The 16,650-nt window shown below is 36.8% G+C and overlaps 1 protein-coding gene and 1 pseudogene across 1 annotated transcript; one reads left to right on the top strand and one right to left on the bottom strand.

The window, feature by feature from the left end:
* The first annotated feature begins 4,436 nt into the window (after positions 1-4,436).
* On the top strand, positions 4,437-8,852 carry LOC138306406 (uncharacterized). The gene is made up of 2 exons (XM_069246852.1): positions 4,437-4,534; positions 5,953-8,852. The coding sequence occupies exon 2, from the start codon at positions 6,417-6,419 to the stop codon at positions 8,010-8,012; it is 1,596 nt and encodes a 531-aa protein (XP_069102953.1). The 5' UTR covers positions 4,437-4,534; positions 5,953-6,416; the 3' UTR covers positions 8,013-8,852.
* A 6,761-nt stretch (positions 8,853-15,613) lies between these two features.
* Positions 15,614-16,237, bottom strand: LOC138306232 (uncharacterized; annotated as a pseudogene).
* Between the last annotated feature and the right edge of the window lie 413 nt (positions 16,238-16,650).

Below are 16,650 nucleotides of genomic sequence, written 5' to 3'. Positions count from 1 at the left end.
CTATATGCTGCAACCCGCTTAGGAACCGGCCTCAGGGGGATCAAACCCCCTCCTTCGCTGCGTCCCAGGTAAACTGATAATGGCGCCTTATAATTTACAATACTGTTCGAACGTACACAGGGTACACTGGTACTTGACCAGTTCCGCCCTGTGATTGTACACCAATTGCCAATGATGAATGTGCCCTCATCCTCTTGTTACTATGCTCACATGTTCTATATGTGGAAATGTGTACTCCACAATATCTGTTGTGTTATTTAGTCCATAATACTTAACAGTATACATATAGATGTGTTGACACTTTTTCCTATCAGGTTACTAATCGTTGCATTGGAAGCTGATTCTGTAATTACAGGTATATTAAGTCAACACCTTCCTTACAGTTGTTAGAGCCAACCTCACTATAACTACTATCATACATTTCTATGGACATGTTTTCATCACTCCGTGTATAATATACGAGTTCTACTGTAATTGGTGATTCTGGTGTAGTGGGCTCCCCAATAAAACATGTGTTATCATTGCTTTGTATATTGTCGGGTCCCTGGTCCTAGGCGTGCTTAACCCTAGACTATATGCGAGGCTATTGAAGCTGTTCCTAAACATAGACATATTGGGCTACTGGCTATAAATTTACAAAATATATATCCCCCCCCTACAAACAGAACAAGCTATGGTCAAAAACAGCACCACTTTTGTAACAGGAGCGAGACGGGCCCAGTTTGAAAGGATGTCAAACTACGCCCGGCGCGCCCCTAGTGCAACCCAGGTTCGTTGGGTATCATTTAATATGCTTGTCTGTTGGTAGGAGGAAGAACAAACTACTGGATTTATATGATAAGGAACAGTTTATTATGACTATAACAGTAACTATTTACAACATACATCACACATACATCCACACACATATTATAACCAGCCCCCTTTCCCGTACCTAATTATCTATTACAGTTTTATTCCCATCTAATTACTAAATATAAAATAGTCACCTATAGCCTAGTAGCGGAGCTGGCAGCACGCAGGAACTTAATCCATCAGACTGCCCAGTCTACTAGAACTACCCCGAATTTATCCCCATACCCGAGTCTAGGCAGCCAATCACAACAGAGAAAACACAGACACACATTTAGGACATCTCACGAGAAATGAATGCACGACACAAACACTACCACAGTATAGAGAAATACAAAGGTCACAGCACAGGTACACAATACACCTACGGACAAAACAGCTTGACTGGTTATCTTGCCTAGACAGTAAACATATAAATTAATGTCCCACGCTACAAATATACAGTGTTTATATGCATGTCTTTGTTTCATTCTGTAATTGAAATCAGGTGACCGTTAGGGCCCATGGGCCTCTTGTTATAACATTTTTGTGTTTTTCTTTCACAGACATCCTCATTTGAGTAACTAAGTGAATACTCAAATGGGTAATCGTTACTCAAATGGGTTATTGTTACAGTATGCATGGTTGTGCCCAACCACGTTCAATTTTTTTTTTTTACATAATGAGAAAGCCAGATACCTGGGCATTACTATCCAAAAAGACCTGAAATGGGACTCCCATATAACAAATATATGTAATAAAGCAAATGCATCAATAGGTTTCATTCGTCAAAATTTGAAAATAAATTCTAAATCTAAAAAGGGACAAGCCAAGTCATTTGTGCGTCCCTCTTTGGAATATGCTTGTTCAGTATGGGATCCCTATAAAAAAACAGACATTAATATACATTTGTATTAGACATGGTACAGAGAAGGGCAGCCCGCTTGGTAAACAACATATAACACCTCAAGTGTTAGCAACATGCTACAAGATCTGCATTGGCAAAACTTATCTGATAGACGTAGGGATGCTTGTCTAATCATGAGGATAAGATCACCCATGGATTTGTTGCTATAAACAAAGATCAATATTTAAAACCACAAACTCGCCCAACAAGACGATCTCATCCTTTCTCCTATCAAACAAATCATTGTAGAACCGATTGTCGAAAATATTCATTCTTACCACGAACAACTTTAGACTGGAACAAACTCTCTTCTGACACGGCCACAACTTCCACCTTAGAAAAGTTAAAAAAAACCCACCTAAATCAAATTAAACATTAAAATAAAAACACCCCCTGTACGTAGCACACACTTCAATATCAACATAATCTTCAACATGATGAAGGAGGTTGATAACGTGGTAGATGTAGATGTACCTGTTGACCTCTTGCGGAGTGTTTTCATTTCAGTTTTACATGAAATTGTATTTTTTAAATGTCCTTAAAGCAAGGATTAGATGTCGGATAATTGATTAAGCTTTACATCAAATTGGTGTTTGATACATTAAGACAAGTTTTTATTGCGAAATATATTTTTTTATTAATGGTCGCTAGGCATCTCGCTTGGTGTTTAGTAGTGTAAAGAGACAGTGACACTTATCAGTCTATGAGTTTTAATTGTATGTTATGTCTGCTTGAAATTTACCACTTTTTATTGAGGAAACTTTAACAAATTGATAACCTCACGATGACTTGACCGACTGAGAGTTGTTATGTCACTTGAGGGTGTATGTCCTAGTTTGCTTTGTGTTTACATGTATGTAACAAATTTAGTCTCACTAAATTGTCTTATTTGTTCATATGAACAAAAATTATATCACATGACTTGTTCAATAGAATGACCTATTGGCTACAGTACTTAAGTAAAATATATAACATGGACATATAAAATCTTATTATGATTAAGATTGATTTCGGAAACTTAACGAGACAAAAACTTATGTGCTATCACTATTGAAAACTAGTGTTATGCATATTAAAAAGTTAAAAAAGTAGTTGTTGAATCTTTTTTTTTCTTTCTTTTTTTTTGTAATTGTTTTATTTTTGAAGCAAATCATTTATTAATTAATACAATCAAATCACACAGGCTCTTACATTCACTGAGACATACATGTATATCATACATTTTTCTCTCTTAGTTATATATCCATCTTTTAATTGTAAAACAAACATACCCCTTGATAAACCCTGTTATTACACACTTACATGTACAAAGAAAGGACAAATAAGAGAGTTTGCATACACTTTTAATTCATAAAGTTTAAATTTCATCATCTAAACCATATATATGCAGTCAATCTTACAATACGCATGCACTCACTTACACACACAAGGACATACAAAAGAGAGAAGATTTGGAAAAAGGATGAATTTAAGAGCATTGAAAAACCTGTTGAAACAGATTTATATACAGAATACATGAACTATGAAAAAAGGAGAGATAGAGAAAGAAAGAAAGAATGAAAGTAAGAAAAGAAGATGGCAAACCCATAAATATTTTCTATGCTAACATGTTGGCAGGGAGGATTGAAAATGTAAATGTAATTATGCAAAGGTTAAAAATACATATGATGGAGGAAAAATATTAATTGCAACAATTCATGCAACTGATCATGAAATTACAATAAATAAATATGTCTTAACCAAATAGTTGTTTTAGCTTTTCCCACTTCTTCCACTCATTTAAAAACCTAGCCCACCATCGTCGATCAGTTGGTGGGCTATTCAAATTGCCCTGCGTCCGTGGTCCGTGGTCGGTTTTCCGTCCGTAAACAATGCTTGTTATCACTATTTCTTTAAAACTACTGCAGGGATTTTGTTAAAACTTCACATGGAGGGTCCCCTTGGTCCATAGTTGTGCCAGACAGATTTTGTGGCTGATCGGAAAAACAAGATGGACGCCAGACAGCCATCTTTGATTTTGGCAGTTGAAGTTTGTTATCGCTATTTCTTGAGCCATGGCCTCGAGCTGATATTGGGTCCTTAGACTGATATGACAAGTGATATGGTTATTTTGCTGTGTAATATTATCTGTGTGAACACAGGTCAAAATTTTTCTCCTAAGTTACCAAACACTTTTCATTGTTCTTAAAAAAGTGGGTAAATTATGGAGAATGAAGTATTCAAACCATGATATGACCCAGAACTGGCGAATAGTACATGTACTCCAATAACCACATACATGTAGTCATCCTCGATACTCCAGGGGTTCCGATCACTTACAATTTCTACACCACTGGACTATCTCATAGTAAAACTGAAGGCAACAGAATAGAACAGGTAATTTAGTCATTTGATGTACATCAAAAGAGCCCTATAACGGTACACTGTGGTTGACTGTGTGGCTTTGATGTTAGGCGTCGCTCTCTCTGTAGTCTTCAAATGAAATCTTTGCTGGCCTATGATTGGTCAAATGTTTTCAGCTGAGCTGCCTTCAGTTTCACTATGAGATAGTCCAGGGATGTAGAGATCGTATGTGATCGGAACCCCTGGAGTATTGAGGATGACATGCAGTATGTATGATAGAATATGTACTTGACTAATTTAAATGTAGACATGGTGTCTAAATGCTTAATCTCGTTATAATTTGATAAATTTCAATCAACAGACTTGAGGTTCTGGTAAAGACTTGATGAAGTGAAGGACGAGCTGGTCAGCCCTATGGCCATTATGAACATGTTGTGAGGAGCTCATTACCAGGTATGTACATAAAAAACAAACACCTGAGTACTTATATATCAGGTATAACAACATTGTTGATATGTCGTAAAAACATAAAACTACTCATAAATATAAGAATAATTGATTTTAAGGTCATATGATGATTCAGGATGATCTACAGTCACCATGCTTCGTCCGTTGTTGGATGCTGTCTACCACCTGAAACTTTTCATTCAAATGGCTTTCTCTGTCAATATATAGCTAAGAGGCCTTGGAAACTGATCTTGAATTAGTAGCATGCTAGGATGAGGGGCTACAAAGTCTGTTCAATCAATTAAACTTGATCTTCATTCAAGGACACAGTGGTCATACTCATAAATATTTGTGGAACTCTAAACAACTTTTTCGAATAACTGAAAAGGCCTAGAAGTATGCCGGAATGAACGAATCAGGCTCTCGTTCTTTAAATGTTCGTTATATAATAATAATGATATTTATTACATTGATTGGGAAACAAGTTATACAAATTATGCAAATCACTTTCTATGTCCTAGATGTATGGGCACGAGGGGTCTTAGAAGGTTTGTTCATATGAATGACCTTGACCCCCATTCAGGGTCAAATGGGTCAAATAGGCTAAAATCTTTAAACAATTTCTTTAGTAACCAAGAGGCTTAGGGACCTGTTATGGGGCCTATAGCATACAAGGATGAAGGGCTACCAAATTTGTTCAAGGGAATGACCTTTACATTCCTTTAAGCCAAGTCTTCAAACATTGCCACTACTGAATACTGTGACTACCGGGTATGTTGTTTTGGCCAATAGTCAGATGACTGTTAAGGCCCATGGGCGTCTTGTTTGATAATTAATGTCTTTCAACAACTTTCCAATATGTGAAATGTCTAGTATGCTGAATGAAGCACTTTTAATTGCATTGTTTACTTTAATTAACTTCACCTACCGGGTACTTTCAAGACAACAGTAGTCAAATATTCTAGAAAGTAATTTTTGCTGAAGATTTCTTAGTGTACTACCGTAGTTGTTAATTGTTCATCAAAGAAAATACGAGCATTTTATTCTTATCTAATGATCCAAATATGGTTTACCACCATATGCAGGTGCCTGAACATTAACACCCAGGGGATAGTTGTTTTATAAGGCACATGTTTGATTGTAGTTTATTTATAAAAAATACTACGCAGTACATACCTTACCATTCTATTGCAGTATCTGCTAACAAGGACTACACTACCTAATACTCTACCTGTAAATAATTGTAGTTTATATCAAACCATTATCAATATTTCTTAGTCGTCATCCAACTTACTGCACTGGTTAATGTGTTATTTTGTATTAAAATTGTTATATTATCATGAAGCTCATATAATAATTTCTTTCTATATATAATATCTGTTCATATCTGCATAGGTACTAATGATTTGCTTTGTGTTTGGCAGGGGAAGCAACTCTAACATCTTTGAATCATCAGCTGGCGTCCATTAAATTCTTCACCTCTATGCTGGGACTACTTCTTCAGCCGCTAACGATGATTTTAATCTATAGAGGACTGATTTCACCAATGATGTGTATGTTAACATTGGAATTTATTGGCAATTTAACAAAACTTTTGACACCAACATACAGTGAGGGATCATTCTAAACTTGGAGGGTCGACTAATTCTGTTCGAGCACATCTAACAAAATTTCAGACGTTTGCAATTTTCAATTTAAAGCGAGTCCAGAAAATATGATCTTGATAGTAGAATGAAACCTGGAATGAGCCATTATAACAAGAAAGAAGCAATTGGTTTGGATATTTTACTATTTTAAGACCGGAGAAATATACATTAACAATCATATATCAAGTTATGATGTATCGTTATTATAATTATCATTGTAGAAATATTTTAAACGTGTAGTAATGGCGACAGCGAACGTACCTATTCGGGTAAAAAGTCAGACAACGTGTTTGCACCATAAAGGGAAACAACTGGAATTTTATTGTGAAGAATGTCAGGAATTGGCGTGCTCAAAATGTGTTTCCTCTATCCATAAACGGCATTCACTCTGTGATATCAGTGAAATTGCTGATCAGAGGAAAGGTAATATTAGAAACTTCATAGACAGAACAGAAGAATGTGAGCTGCTTCAAATCAGGAATTATATCGCCTCTACTGATGTACTCCTTAACGATAACGACAAAACATTTGAGAAACTGTCTACTCAGGTGAAAATGCAAACCGAGAAATTGAAACGTGAACTTGACAATCGTACGGCAGTAACACTATCTCTTTATCAAAAAATGAAAAAGGACAACGATGAGCTCATCGGAAAATACAAGCAGGACTTGGAGACTTACGAAAAACAACTTGTACAACAAATGCAGCAGTGTAAGACAACACTTCAGCAGGGTTCTGACATTGAAATTTATGACACCATATGTGAAATAGATTCTCAAATACATCTACCTGCGAAACCTACCTTAGGTACTGCTAGTTTCAGTCCAAACATGAATCCACGGAGTCATATAGAACTGGCATTTAGGAACGCTATTTTCGAACCACACGGTCGTCCACCTGTTGACCAGGAAAGGTCAGATACCTGTACAGCATCAGATAACCAGGAAGGATCCTCTACAAGACATCTATCAACAGAGAGTGAAGAGGAAGTACCATCAGGTACTGAACTATTGACAGAGACAAAGGAGTTGGGGATGTGGGAGTTTCCATATCGCATACGATCTCTATGCCCTACCATAAATGACCAGGCTTGGATCAGTAACTACAGTAAAACATTAACTCTCATGGGTAGGAATGGCACTATTATACAGGACATAACACACAAAGTCGGGATCAATGACATTAGTCTTTCTCCAACAACCCACAGATTGTGGGCTTGCGATAACGAAAACAACATTCTGGAGTTGGAATCAGGACAATTATCGAAAAGATTCAAGACTAAAGATTTACCCAGATCTATATGTGTTACAACAGACAACCATATTATTATAGGCATGACCAATCACATCACCAAATATACCACACAAGGTCAGATGGTGCTCACTTCAAAGACAGTAGGGTGTAAGAAACCGCTAGTCTGTTCACCTTACAGGATCGCAGAGTGTCCTATTACTAATAATGTTGCAGTGATTGATACCAATCTTCAAGATGAAGGCGGTGACGGAAACAAACACGTAGTTATTATGGATACTGACTTCCAGGAACTTTTTATTTGTAAAGGTGAAGCCCCTACTAAGCCTATGTCACCATTTACAGTAAGCCATTCATTTAGTCCCATTGGTGTAGTTTATGATAGTCAGGGGAACCTCATCATAGCGGATTCTTTGAACTTTAAACTACTTCTTCTCAGTGGAGCTGGTGTGGTACCCAAGTTACTTCATATGGAGCCAGAATGCATATATGCTGTGGGTATCGACAGGGAGGGTGTCCTTTGGTCAGGGTGTAGTGGCCCAATGGTAACATTCCTACAATACAACAGTAAAACACATACATGTTGAAGTGAACGGTGATATTGACTTACAAAGAATACATGTGTTTATACTGAGTGGAGTATTGTGTATTGTTTACTTCCCTACAACATTCCATATCTTCAATGATGTTAGCTACATAGGAAATTGTACATTATATATTTGTGTGCAGTTTATTATTATACAGTATATATTTTTTCATTCAAATGACTCAGAGCTACCTGTATGGGTGTGTATCTAAGCAGACTTAAAAAAAATTTCTTCTGATTTTTCCTAAAATTGTTTTTGTTCACCTTTTGTGATGCCATCGTATCCGGCGTCCATCAGCCATCTGTCAACAATCCACTTCTCGATAACCGCTGGTTGGAATGTGGCTTTGAATGGTAGTATCCTTATGGTATGGGGGACTCCGAATTGTACAAATGGTTGGGCTGCCTACCGAGGGCCACATAGCAGGTCCAAAAGGGGTCAATTGGGGTATTTCCATAAACAATTAAACCATTTCGTCCCTGAAGCTAATTCAATAGCATAGCAACATTGTATTTGTAGCATTGGTATGTCAGTGATATCATAGTAATTTGTTGTTCATTATGGCCTCGCTTTCGACTAGCTTTCACATTTGTTCCAAAAATAGAATGACAGTCTATCGTAAAAATGTCTGGGTTGGTATTACCCATGTTTTTCTGACGTTTTGTAATGAAATCATCAACATATACATGTATAACAAGTTATCCTGGTTTAATTGAAGGTCAAATTGATATGTGTGTGTATATATACATAATTATTCAAAATTACAAATTTTCTTGGTTAAAGTCATGTAATTCTTATCACACTTAAATTATGATCTTTTTCACGTGTAAATAAAGAATAAACACAACCAAAATGTTGTTGTTTACTCCTTTAATCTATGGTATTCCACTAGTGTCAGTTACGAAAATGTTTCTTATGACGACCACCAATTACTTTATTTTGTGATTGTTACTTCCGTATTAGATGAATGTAACTATAGCTGGTGGTTGCTACTTACTTTATCTGATAACTTCAGCTTACTTTATCTGATAACTGTAGCTTACTTTATCTGATAACTGCAGCTTACTTTATCTGATAACTGCAGCTTACTATCTTAACTGATACTGTGCTTACTTTATCTGATAACTGAGCTACTTACTGATACTAGCTTACTTTATCTGATAACTGCAGCTTACTTTATCTGATAACTGTAGCTTATTTATCTGATAACTGCAGCTTACTTTATCTGATAACTGCAGCTTACTTTATCTGATAACTGCAGCTTACTTTATCTGATAACTGCAGCTTACTTTATCTGATAACTGCAGCTTACTTTATCTGATAACTGCAGCTTACTTTATCTGATAACTGCAGCTTACTTTATCTGATAACTGCAGCTTACTTTATCTGATAACTGCAGCTTACTTTATCTGATAACTGCAGCTTACTTTATCTGATAACTGCAGCTTACTTTATCTGATAACTGCAGCTTACTTTATCTGATAACTGTAGCTTTCTTGATCTAATGTTTGCAGTTTACTTGATCTGATGACTACAATTTACTTGGCCTGATGACTGCAATTTACTTGATCTGATGACAGCAGCTTACGTGATCCCGTGACTGCAGCTAGCTTACTTGACCGAATGGCTGTTGCCTAATTGATCTTGGCCCAGTTTCATAAACATTCCTTAACTTTAAGGAATTCCTTAACTTAAATGTCAACATAGAAAAACATTACAAAAGTTAACGAAAAAAATCATATGTTAAGGGGCCTTCCTTAAATTCTGTAATATTTTTCCATGGAGAAATTCAAGTTAAGGCATTCCTTAAATTTAAGGAATGTTGGGCCCTGAAAACTGCAGCTTACATGATCCGATGAATGCATCTTATATGATCCGGTAACTGCAGCTTATTTTGACTTTATGACTGCAGCTTACTTTATCTGATGACTGCAGCTTATTTGACCTTATGGATGCAGCTTACTTGATCTGGTGTCTGCAGATTACATGATCTGATCGACTGCAGCTTACTTCACCTGATGGACTGCAGCTGACCTTATCTGGTGACTGCAGTTTACTTTATCAGATGACTGCAGTTTACTTTATCAGATGACTGCAGTTTCCCTTATCTAATGACTGCTGCTTACTTTATCTGGTGACTTCAGCTCATTTAAGCATTGAACGTCTTTCACTTGGCATTCTGATAGCCAAAAGGAATGCCAACTGGACAGAGGCAAATTCCATGAGACGCTTCATGTTGGATTTGCCTCTGTCCAGTTGACATTCATATTGGCTACATTTGGCTACAATTTTTTGTTGAAATAACAAAGAATTTTGCATCTATAGTGAATTAATCATTCGTTATCGTCAAGGATGGAACAGCCAATTGACAATTGTGACGTTACAATGATAATGACGTCATGATAAGCGATTGAAGTTCATAGTCTATATCACTACCAACTGCGCTTTGTAAGGTTACATAGTGGGACTGCAGTGCAAATGTAAATATAACCTGATGTCTGCAGCTTACTTTATCAGATGACTGCAACTTACTTGATCTGTTGACTGTAGCTTACCTGATCTGATGACTGTAGCTTACCTGATCTGATGACTGTAGCTTACCTGATCTGATGACTGTAGCTTACTTGATCTGATGACTGTAGCTAACTTGATCTAATGACTGTAGCTTACCTGATCTGATGACTTTAGCTTACCTGATCTGATGACTGTAGCTTACCTGATCTGATGACTGTAGCTTACCTGATCTGATGACTGTAGCTTACCTGATCTAATGACTATAGCTTACCTGATCTGATGACTGTAGCTTACTTGATCTGATGACTGTAGCTAACTTGATCCAATGACTTTAGCTTACCTGATCTGATGACTGTAGCTTACCTGATCTGATGACTGTAGCTAACTTGATCCAATGACTGTAGCTTACCTGATCTGATGACTGTAGCTAACTTGATCTAATGACTGTAGCTTACCTGATCTGATGACTTTAGCTTACCTGATCTGATGACTTTAGCTTACCTGATCTGATGACTGATCTGATGACTGTAACTTACCTGATCTAATGACTGTAGCTTACCTGATCTGATGACTGTAGCTTACCTGATCTGATGACTGTAGCTTACTTGATCTGATGACTGTAGCTAACTTGATCTAATGACTGTAGCTTACCTGATCTGATGACTGTAGCTTACTTGATCTAATGACTTTAGCTTACCTGATCTGATGACTGTATCTTACCTGATCTGATGACTGTAGCTAACTTGATCTAATGACTGTAGCTTACCTGATCTGATGACTGTAGCTTACCTGATCTGATGACTGTAGCTTACCTGATCTGATGACTGTAGCTTACCTGATCTAATGACTGTAGCTTACCTGATCTGATGACTTTAGCTTACCTGATCTGATGACTTTATCTTACCTGATCTAATGACTGTAGCTTACCTGATCTGATGACTGTAGCTTACCTGATCTGATGACTGTAGCTTACCTAATCTGATGACTGTAGCTTATCTGATCTAATGACTGTAGCTTACCTGATCTGATGACTGTAGCTTACCTGATCTAATGACTGTAGCTTACCTGATCTGATGACTGTAGCTTACCTGATCTGATGACTGTAGCTTACCTGATCTGATGACTGTAGCTTACCTGATCTGATGACTGTAGCTTACCTGATCTGATGACTGTAGCTTACCTGATCTGATGACTTTAGCTTACCTGATCTAATGACTGTAGCTTACCTGATCTGATGACTGTAGCTAACTTGATCTGATGACTTTAGCTTACTTGATCTGATGACTGTAGCTTACCTGATCTGATGACTGTAGCTTACCTGATCTAATGACTGTAGCTATATAGCTTACCTGATCTGATGACTGTAGCTTACCTGATCTGATGACTGTAGCTTACTTGATCTAATGACTGTAGCTATATAGCTTACCTGATCTGATGACTGTAGCTTACCTGATCTGATGACTGTAGCTTACCTGATCTGATGACTGTAGCTTATCTGATCTAATGACTGTAGCTTACCTGATCTGATGACTGTAGCTTACCTGATCTGATGACTGTAGCTTACCTAATCTGATGACTGTAGCTTACCTGATCTGATGACTGTAGCTTACCTGATCTGATGACTGTAGCTTACCTGATCTGATGACTGTAGCTTACCTGATCTGATGACTGTAGCTTACCTGATCTGATGACTGTAGCTTACCTGATCTGATGACTTTAGCTTACTTGATCTGATGACTTTATCTTACCTGATCTAATGACTGTAGCTTACCTGATCTGATGACTGTAGCTAACTTGATCTGATGACTTTAGCTTACTTGATCTGATGACTGTAGCTTACCTGATCTGATGACTGTAGCTTACCTGATCTAATGACTGTAGCTATATAGCTTACCTGATCTGATGACTGCAGCTTACCTGATCTGATGACTGTAGCTTACCTGATCTAATGACTGTAGCTATATAGCTTACCTGATCTGATGACTGTAGCTTACCTGATCTGATGACTGTAGCTTACCTGATCTAATGACTGTAGCTTACCTGATCTGAAGACTTTAGCTTACCTGATCTGATGACTGTAGCTAACTTGATCTAATGACTGTAGCTTACTTGATCTGATCTGATGACAGCCACTTACTCTTTCTGATGACAGCCACTTACTTTATCTGACGACAGTCACTTACTTTATCTGACGACAATCACTAACTTTATCTGATAACAGCCACATAATTTATATGACGACAGTCTCTTACTCTATATGATGACAGCCACTTACTCTATCTGATGACAATCACTTAATTTATCTGACGACAATCACTTACTTTATATGACGATAGCCACTTACTTTATCTGATGACAGCCACTTACTTTATCTGACAATAGTCACTTACTTTATCTGATGACAGTCTCTTACTCTATCTGAAGACAGCCAGTTACTCTATCTGAAGACAGTCACTTTCTTTATCTGACGACAGTCACTTTATCCGATGACAGCCACATACTTTACCTGACGACAATCACTTACGTGATCTGACATCAACCACTTACTTTATATGACGATAGCCACTTACTTTATCTGATGACAGCCACTTACTTTATCTGACGATAGCCACTTACTTTATCTGATGACAGCCACTTACTTTATCTGACGACAACCACTTACTTTATATGACGATAGCCACTTACTTTATCTGATGACAGCCACTTACTTTATCTGATGACAGTCACTTTCTTTATCTGACGACAGCCACTTATTTCATCTGACATCATCTTTGTTGTCTTTGTTGCTCCTATAAACATCACAAGTTATTATATAAAGGTATTAAATTACATCGCTCTTTCTCTGAGGTTTCACCTGAAGTAGCTAGATCCAGATTGTGTCGCCAACGGTATCTCCCAAGCTACTTTGAAGCCAGATATGATGTGTGCTGGTATCCCTCTGCCGTCACACAATGTATAAGCTGGAATTTCCATAAGATTCCATTGATACATATTGATTGTAGATGGCAATGCATCATACACTGACAGGACATCACAGGTCGTTCTATGTGACCGTGCGTTCTAGAAGGTTTCAGCAATTCCATGACATTTGCTGCTCTAATTCAACTGCTCTAATGTTGCGCGGTTGTTCCCCCACTGCTCTAACCCCAGTTACTACTTTGTCTCTTTTCTCCTTGCCTTCTGATGTTCTTCAATGGTGAAAATGATCGACTCCCATTCCTTGTCTTCAATTACAGATGTTCCCTACAATTTCATGACGCTTTAGTATGTTCTTAGCTTCTTTGATGTTGGCATCAGCTGACCACTTTCGGTCTATCCCCGTAACTCCCCGGTCTCCAGTATTTTGATGTCTCCGAAGCTCATAACCAGTCAACACTTGGACACCTTCAAGTAATAAATCACAGAGGACAGTGCAGCTGCAGTTTAGATGCCTTGCTGTATGGGCCTACTGTTGTATGGGCCGACGTCTGTGTTAGAAGGGGCGCAGCTTCCTGACACATCTTTCCAGAGATTCAACTATTAGTGAGGTCATATAGTATACGAGTCCTAGACAATCTAGGAAGAGCAAAAATACAATGCTGATAGGCAATCCTGATTTGTCATCATTTCCATCCAGTCATTGACAAGATCTATAACACGCTACAACACAATATTTTATACACTATACACATTGTTTATACTATACAATACCTCGTATATACTATACAATACCTCGTATATACTATACAATACATTCTATATACTATACAATACATTCTATATACTATACAATACATTCTATATACTATACAATACATTGTATATACTATACAATACCTCGTATATACTATACAATACCTCGTATATACTATACAATACATTGTATATACTATACAATACCTCGTATATACTATACAATACATTGTATATACTATACAATACATCGTATATACTATACAATACATTCTATATACTATGTAATACATCGTATATACTATACAATACATTGTATATACTATACAATACATTGTATATACTATACAATACATCGTATATACTATACAATACATTCTATATACTATACAATACATCGTATATACTATACAATACATTCTATATACTACACAATACATTGTATATACTATACAATACACCGTATATACTATACAATACGTTGTATATACTATACAATACCTCGTATATACTATATAATACATTGTATATAGTATACAATACATCGTGTATACTATACCATACATTCTATATACTATATAATACATTCTATATAATATACAATACATTCTATATACTATACAATATATTGTATATACTATACAAACCTCGTATATACTATACAATATATTCTATATACAATATAATACATCTGTACACTATATAATACATCTTATATACTATAAAATACATCCTATATACTATACAATACATTGTATATACTATACAATACATCGTATATACTATACAATACATTTTATATACTATATAAAACATTGTATATACTATACAATACATCGTATATACTATGCAATACATTGTATACTATGCAATGCATTGCATAAATTATACAATACATTGTATATATACATATGCAAGACCACACACTTGTATTTTTCTAACGAATCAGAAAGCACGAGTTTATTGCGCGGACGAATATATTCATGAGTGTGTGGTCTTGCTTTTATGACATACCTTCCCTATTTGATGTAGATCGTTTTATTGACTTTGAGATGATTAACAAAAATCTAAATGTTTCAGTTCGCTTCGTCTTTCAAAAACCGGTCTGAACCAGTTTCGGTACAAACCACTGCCTTGCATATCAGAGAGAGGAGAGACAAAACGCTACAAAGAGTAGATTTTGCAATTATCTCGTTTTCTTTAATTTAGTCAGTGAAATTATAACTCAACAAGTAAGATACAGGTTTTGATTTTTATATATGACAATAATTTCTCGTTAAGATTAACAACAATTACTTGTAAAATAAGATAAAAAACCACAATAACAAAGTAAATTCTCCCAACTCGCGATATCATGGTCTGATCGTGACGTCACCGACATCGGTCACACACTCAAAATTTCCCACGGCTAAACTTCAGTCAAAATCGGAGTCCGGTAGCTGAGCTATACGTTTGTACTTACGAGGAAGTGAAGTGTTATGAGATGTATTTTTTGACTGGGATGGTATTTGGAATGACATATTGAAAGTTCCACCACTGATATTTGCACCAGAAAACATTCCCTTGGCAAGATTTTGTAGGCTTACGTCTTTCGCACTACACGTGGTGACATCTGGTAAACTCTTCCTGTGTGGTGTTTCCGTCATCACCATAGGCCTGCGTGATACTGTGGAAATTACACTGGAAGCTACACTGGAGGATACAGCAGACTTTCTCACATATTGAAGAATTCCGCACATTTCACACTGTTGGTTAAATGAGGCGACGGCATAGTTATTTACGCTATTTACGTTTTTGTGACCAGATAACTGCATAATTGTCGTAGGAGCAACACCTGAATGTAGGAGTTTTGTACACAGTGTCTTTCTCAAGGATTGGTTTGTTTTTCTTACCAGTTAAACCAGCATTACTTGCCATCGTTTTCATCATTACACCGAGTTTGTTTCTTCCGACGGGTTGATTTTTGAACCACTTCTGTCAAATCTGACCACTGTTTTTTTATTAACAGCAACGTAAAATGGAGATTCGGGTGTATTCATCGCTTGAGGTCGATGCTTTGCGTACAGTTTGTAGGCCTCGATCGGACATCGCGATTTATTTTCAGGATTTCCAAACTGTTTCGGATTAAACGATCTCATGTGAGTACTGTTTCCCCCTCTTGTTTTTGTTGTCCTTTCATTAAATTCCAGGTATTCTGATCCAGTTTCATCCTGCTTCAATTCTATATCTCCCCATTTTAATTGTCTATTCTCATCACACCCCCTGAACCCCAAAAGTTTAGTGTTACAGACGGTGTTTAGCAAAGCATGTGGGTTGTCATGACCCAGCTGACCACATTCCCACAACATTTCCTCTTCGTTGTCTGAGACAGGTTGGGCTTTATTGAAACGATTCCCAAGTCCTTTCTGTTTCAACTCTTTACGCCGAGACTAAAGTACCTGACGACTCGTGG

Source organism: Argopecten irradians, chromosome 13 (assembly GCF_041381155.1).
Source record: "Argopecten irradians isolate NY chromosome 13, Ai_NY, whole genome shotgun sequence".
NCBI classification, from domain to species: Eukaryota; Metazoa; Mollusca; class Bivalvia; order Pectinida; family Pectinidae; genus Argopecten; species Argopecten irradians.
This window is presented reverse-complemented; position numbering and strand designations above follow the sequence as displayed.

Excerpts from the sequence above, each read along its gene's own strand:
- LOC138306406 (XM_069246852.1), top strand. The coding sequence starts at position 6,417 with ATGGCGACAGCGAACGTACCTATTCGGGTAAAAAGTCAGACAACGTGT.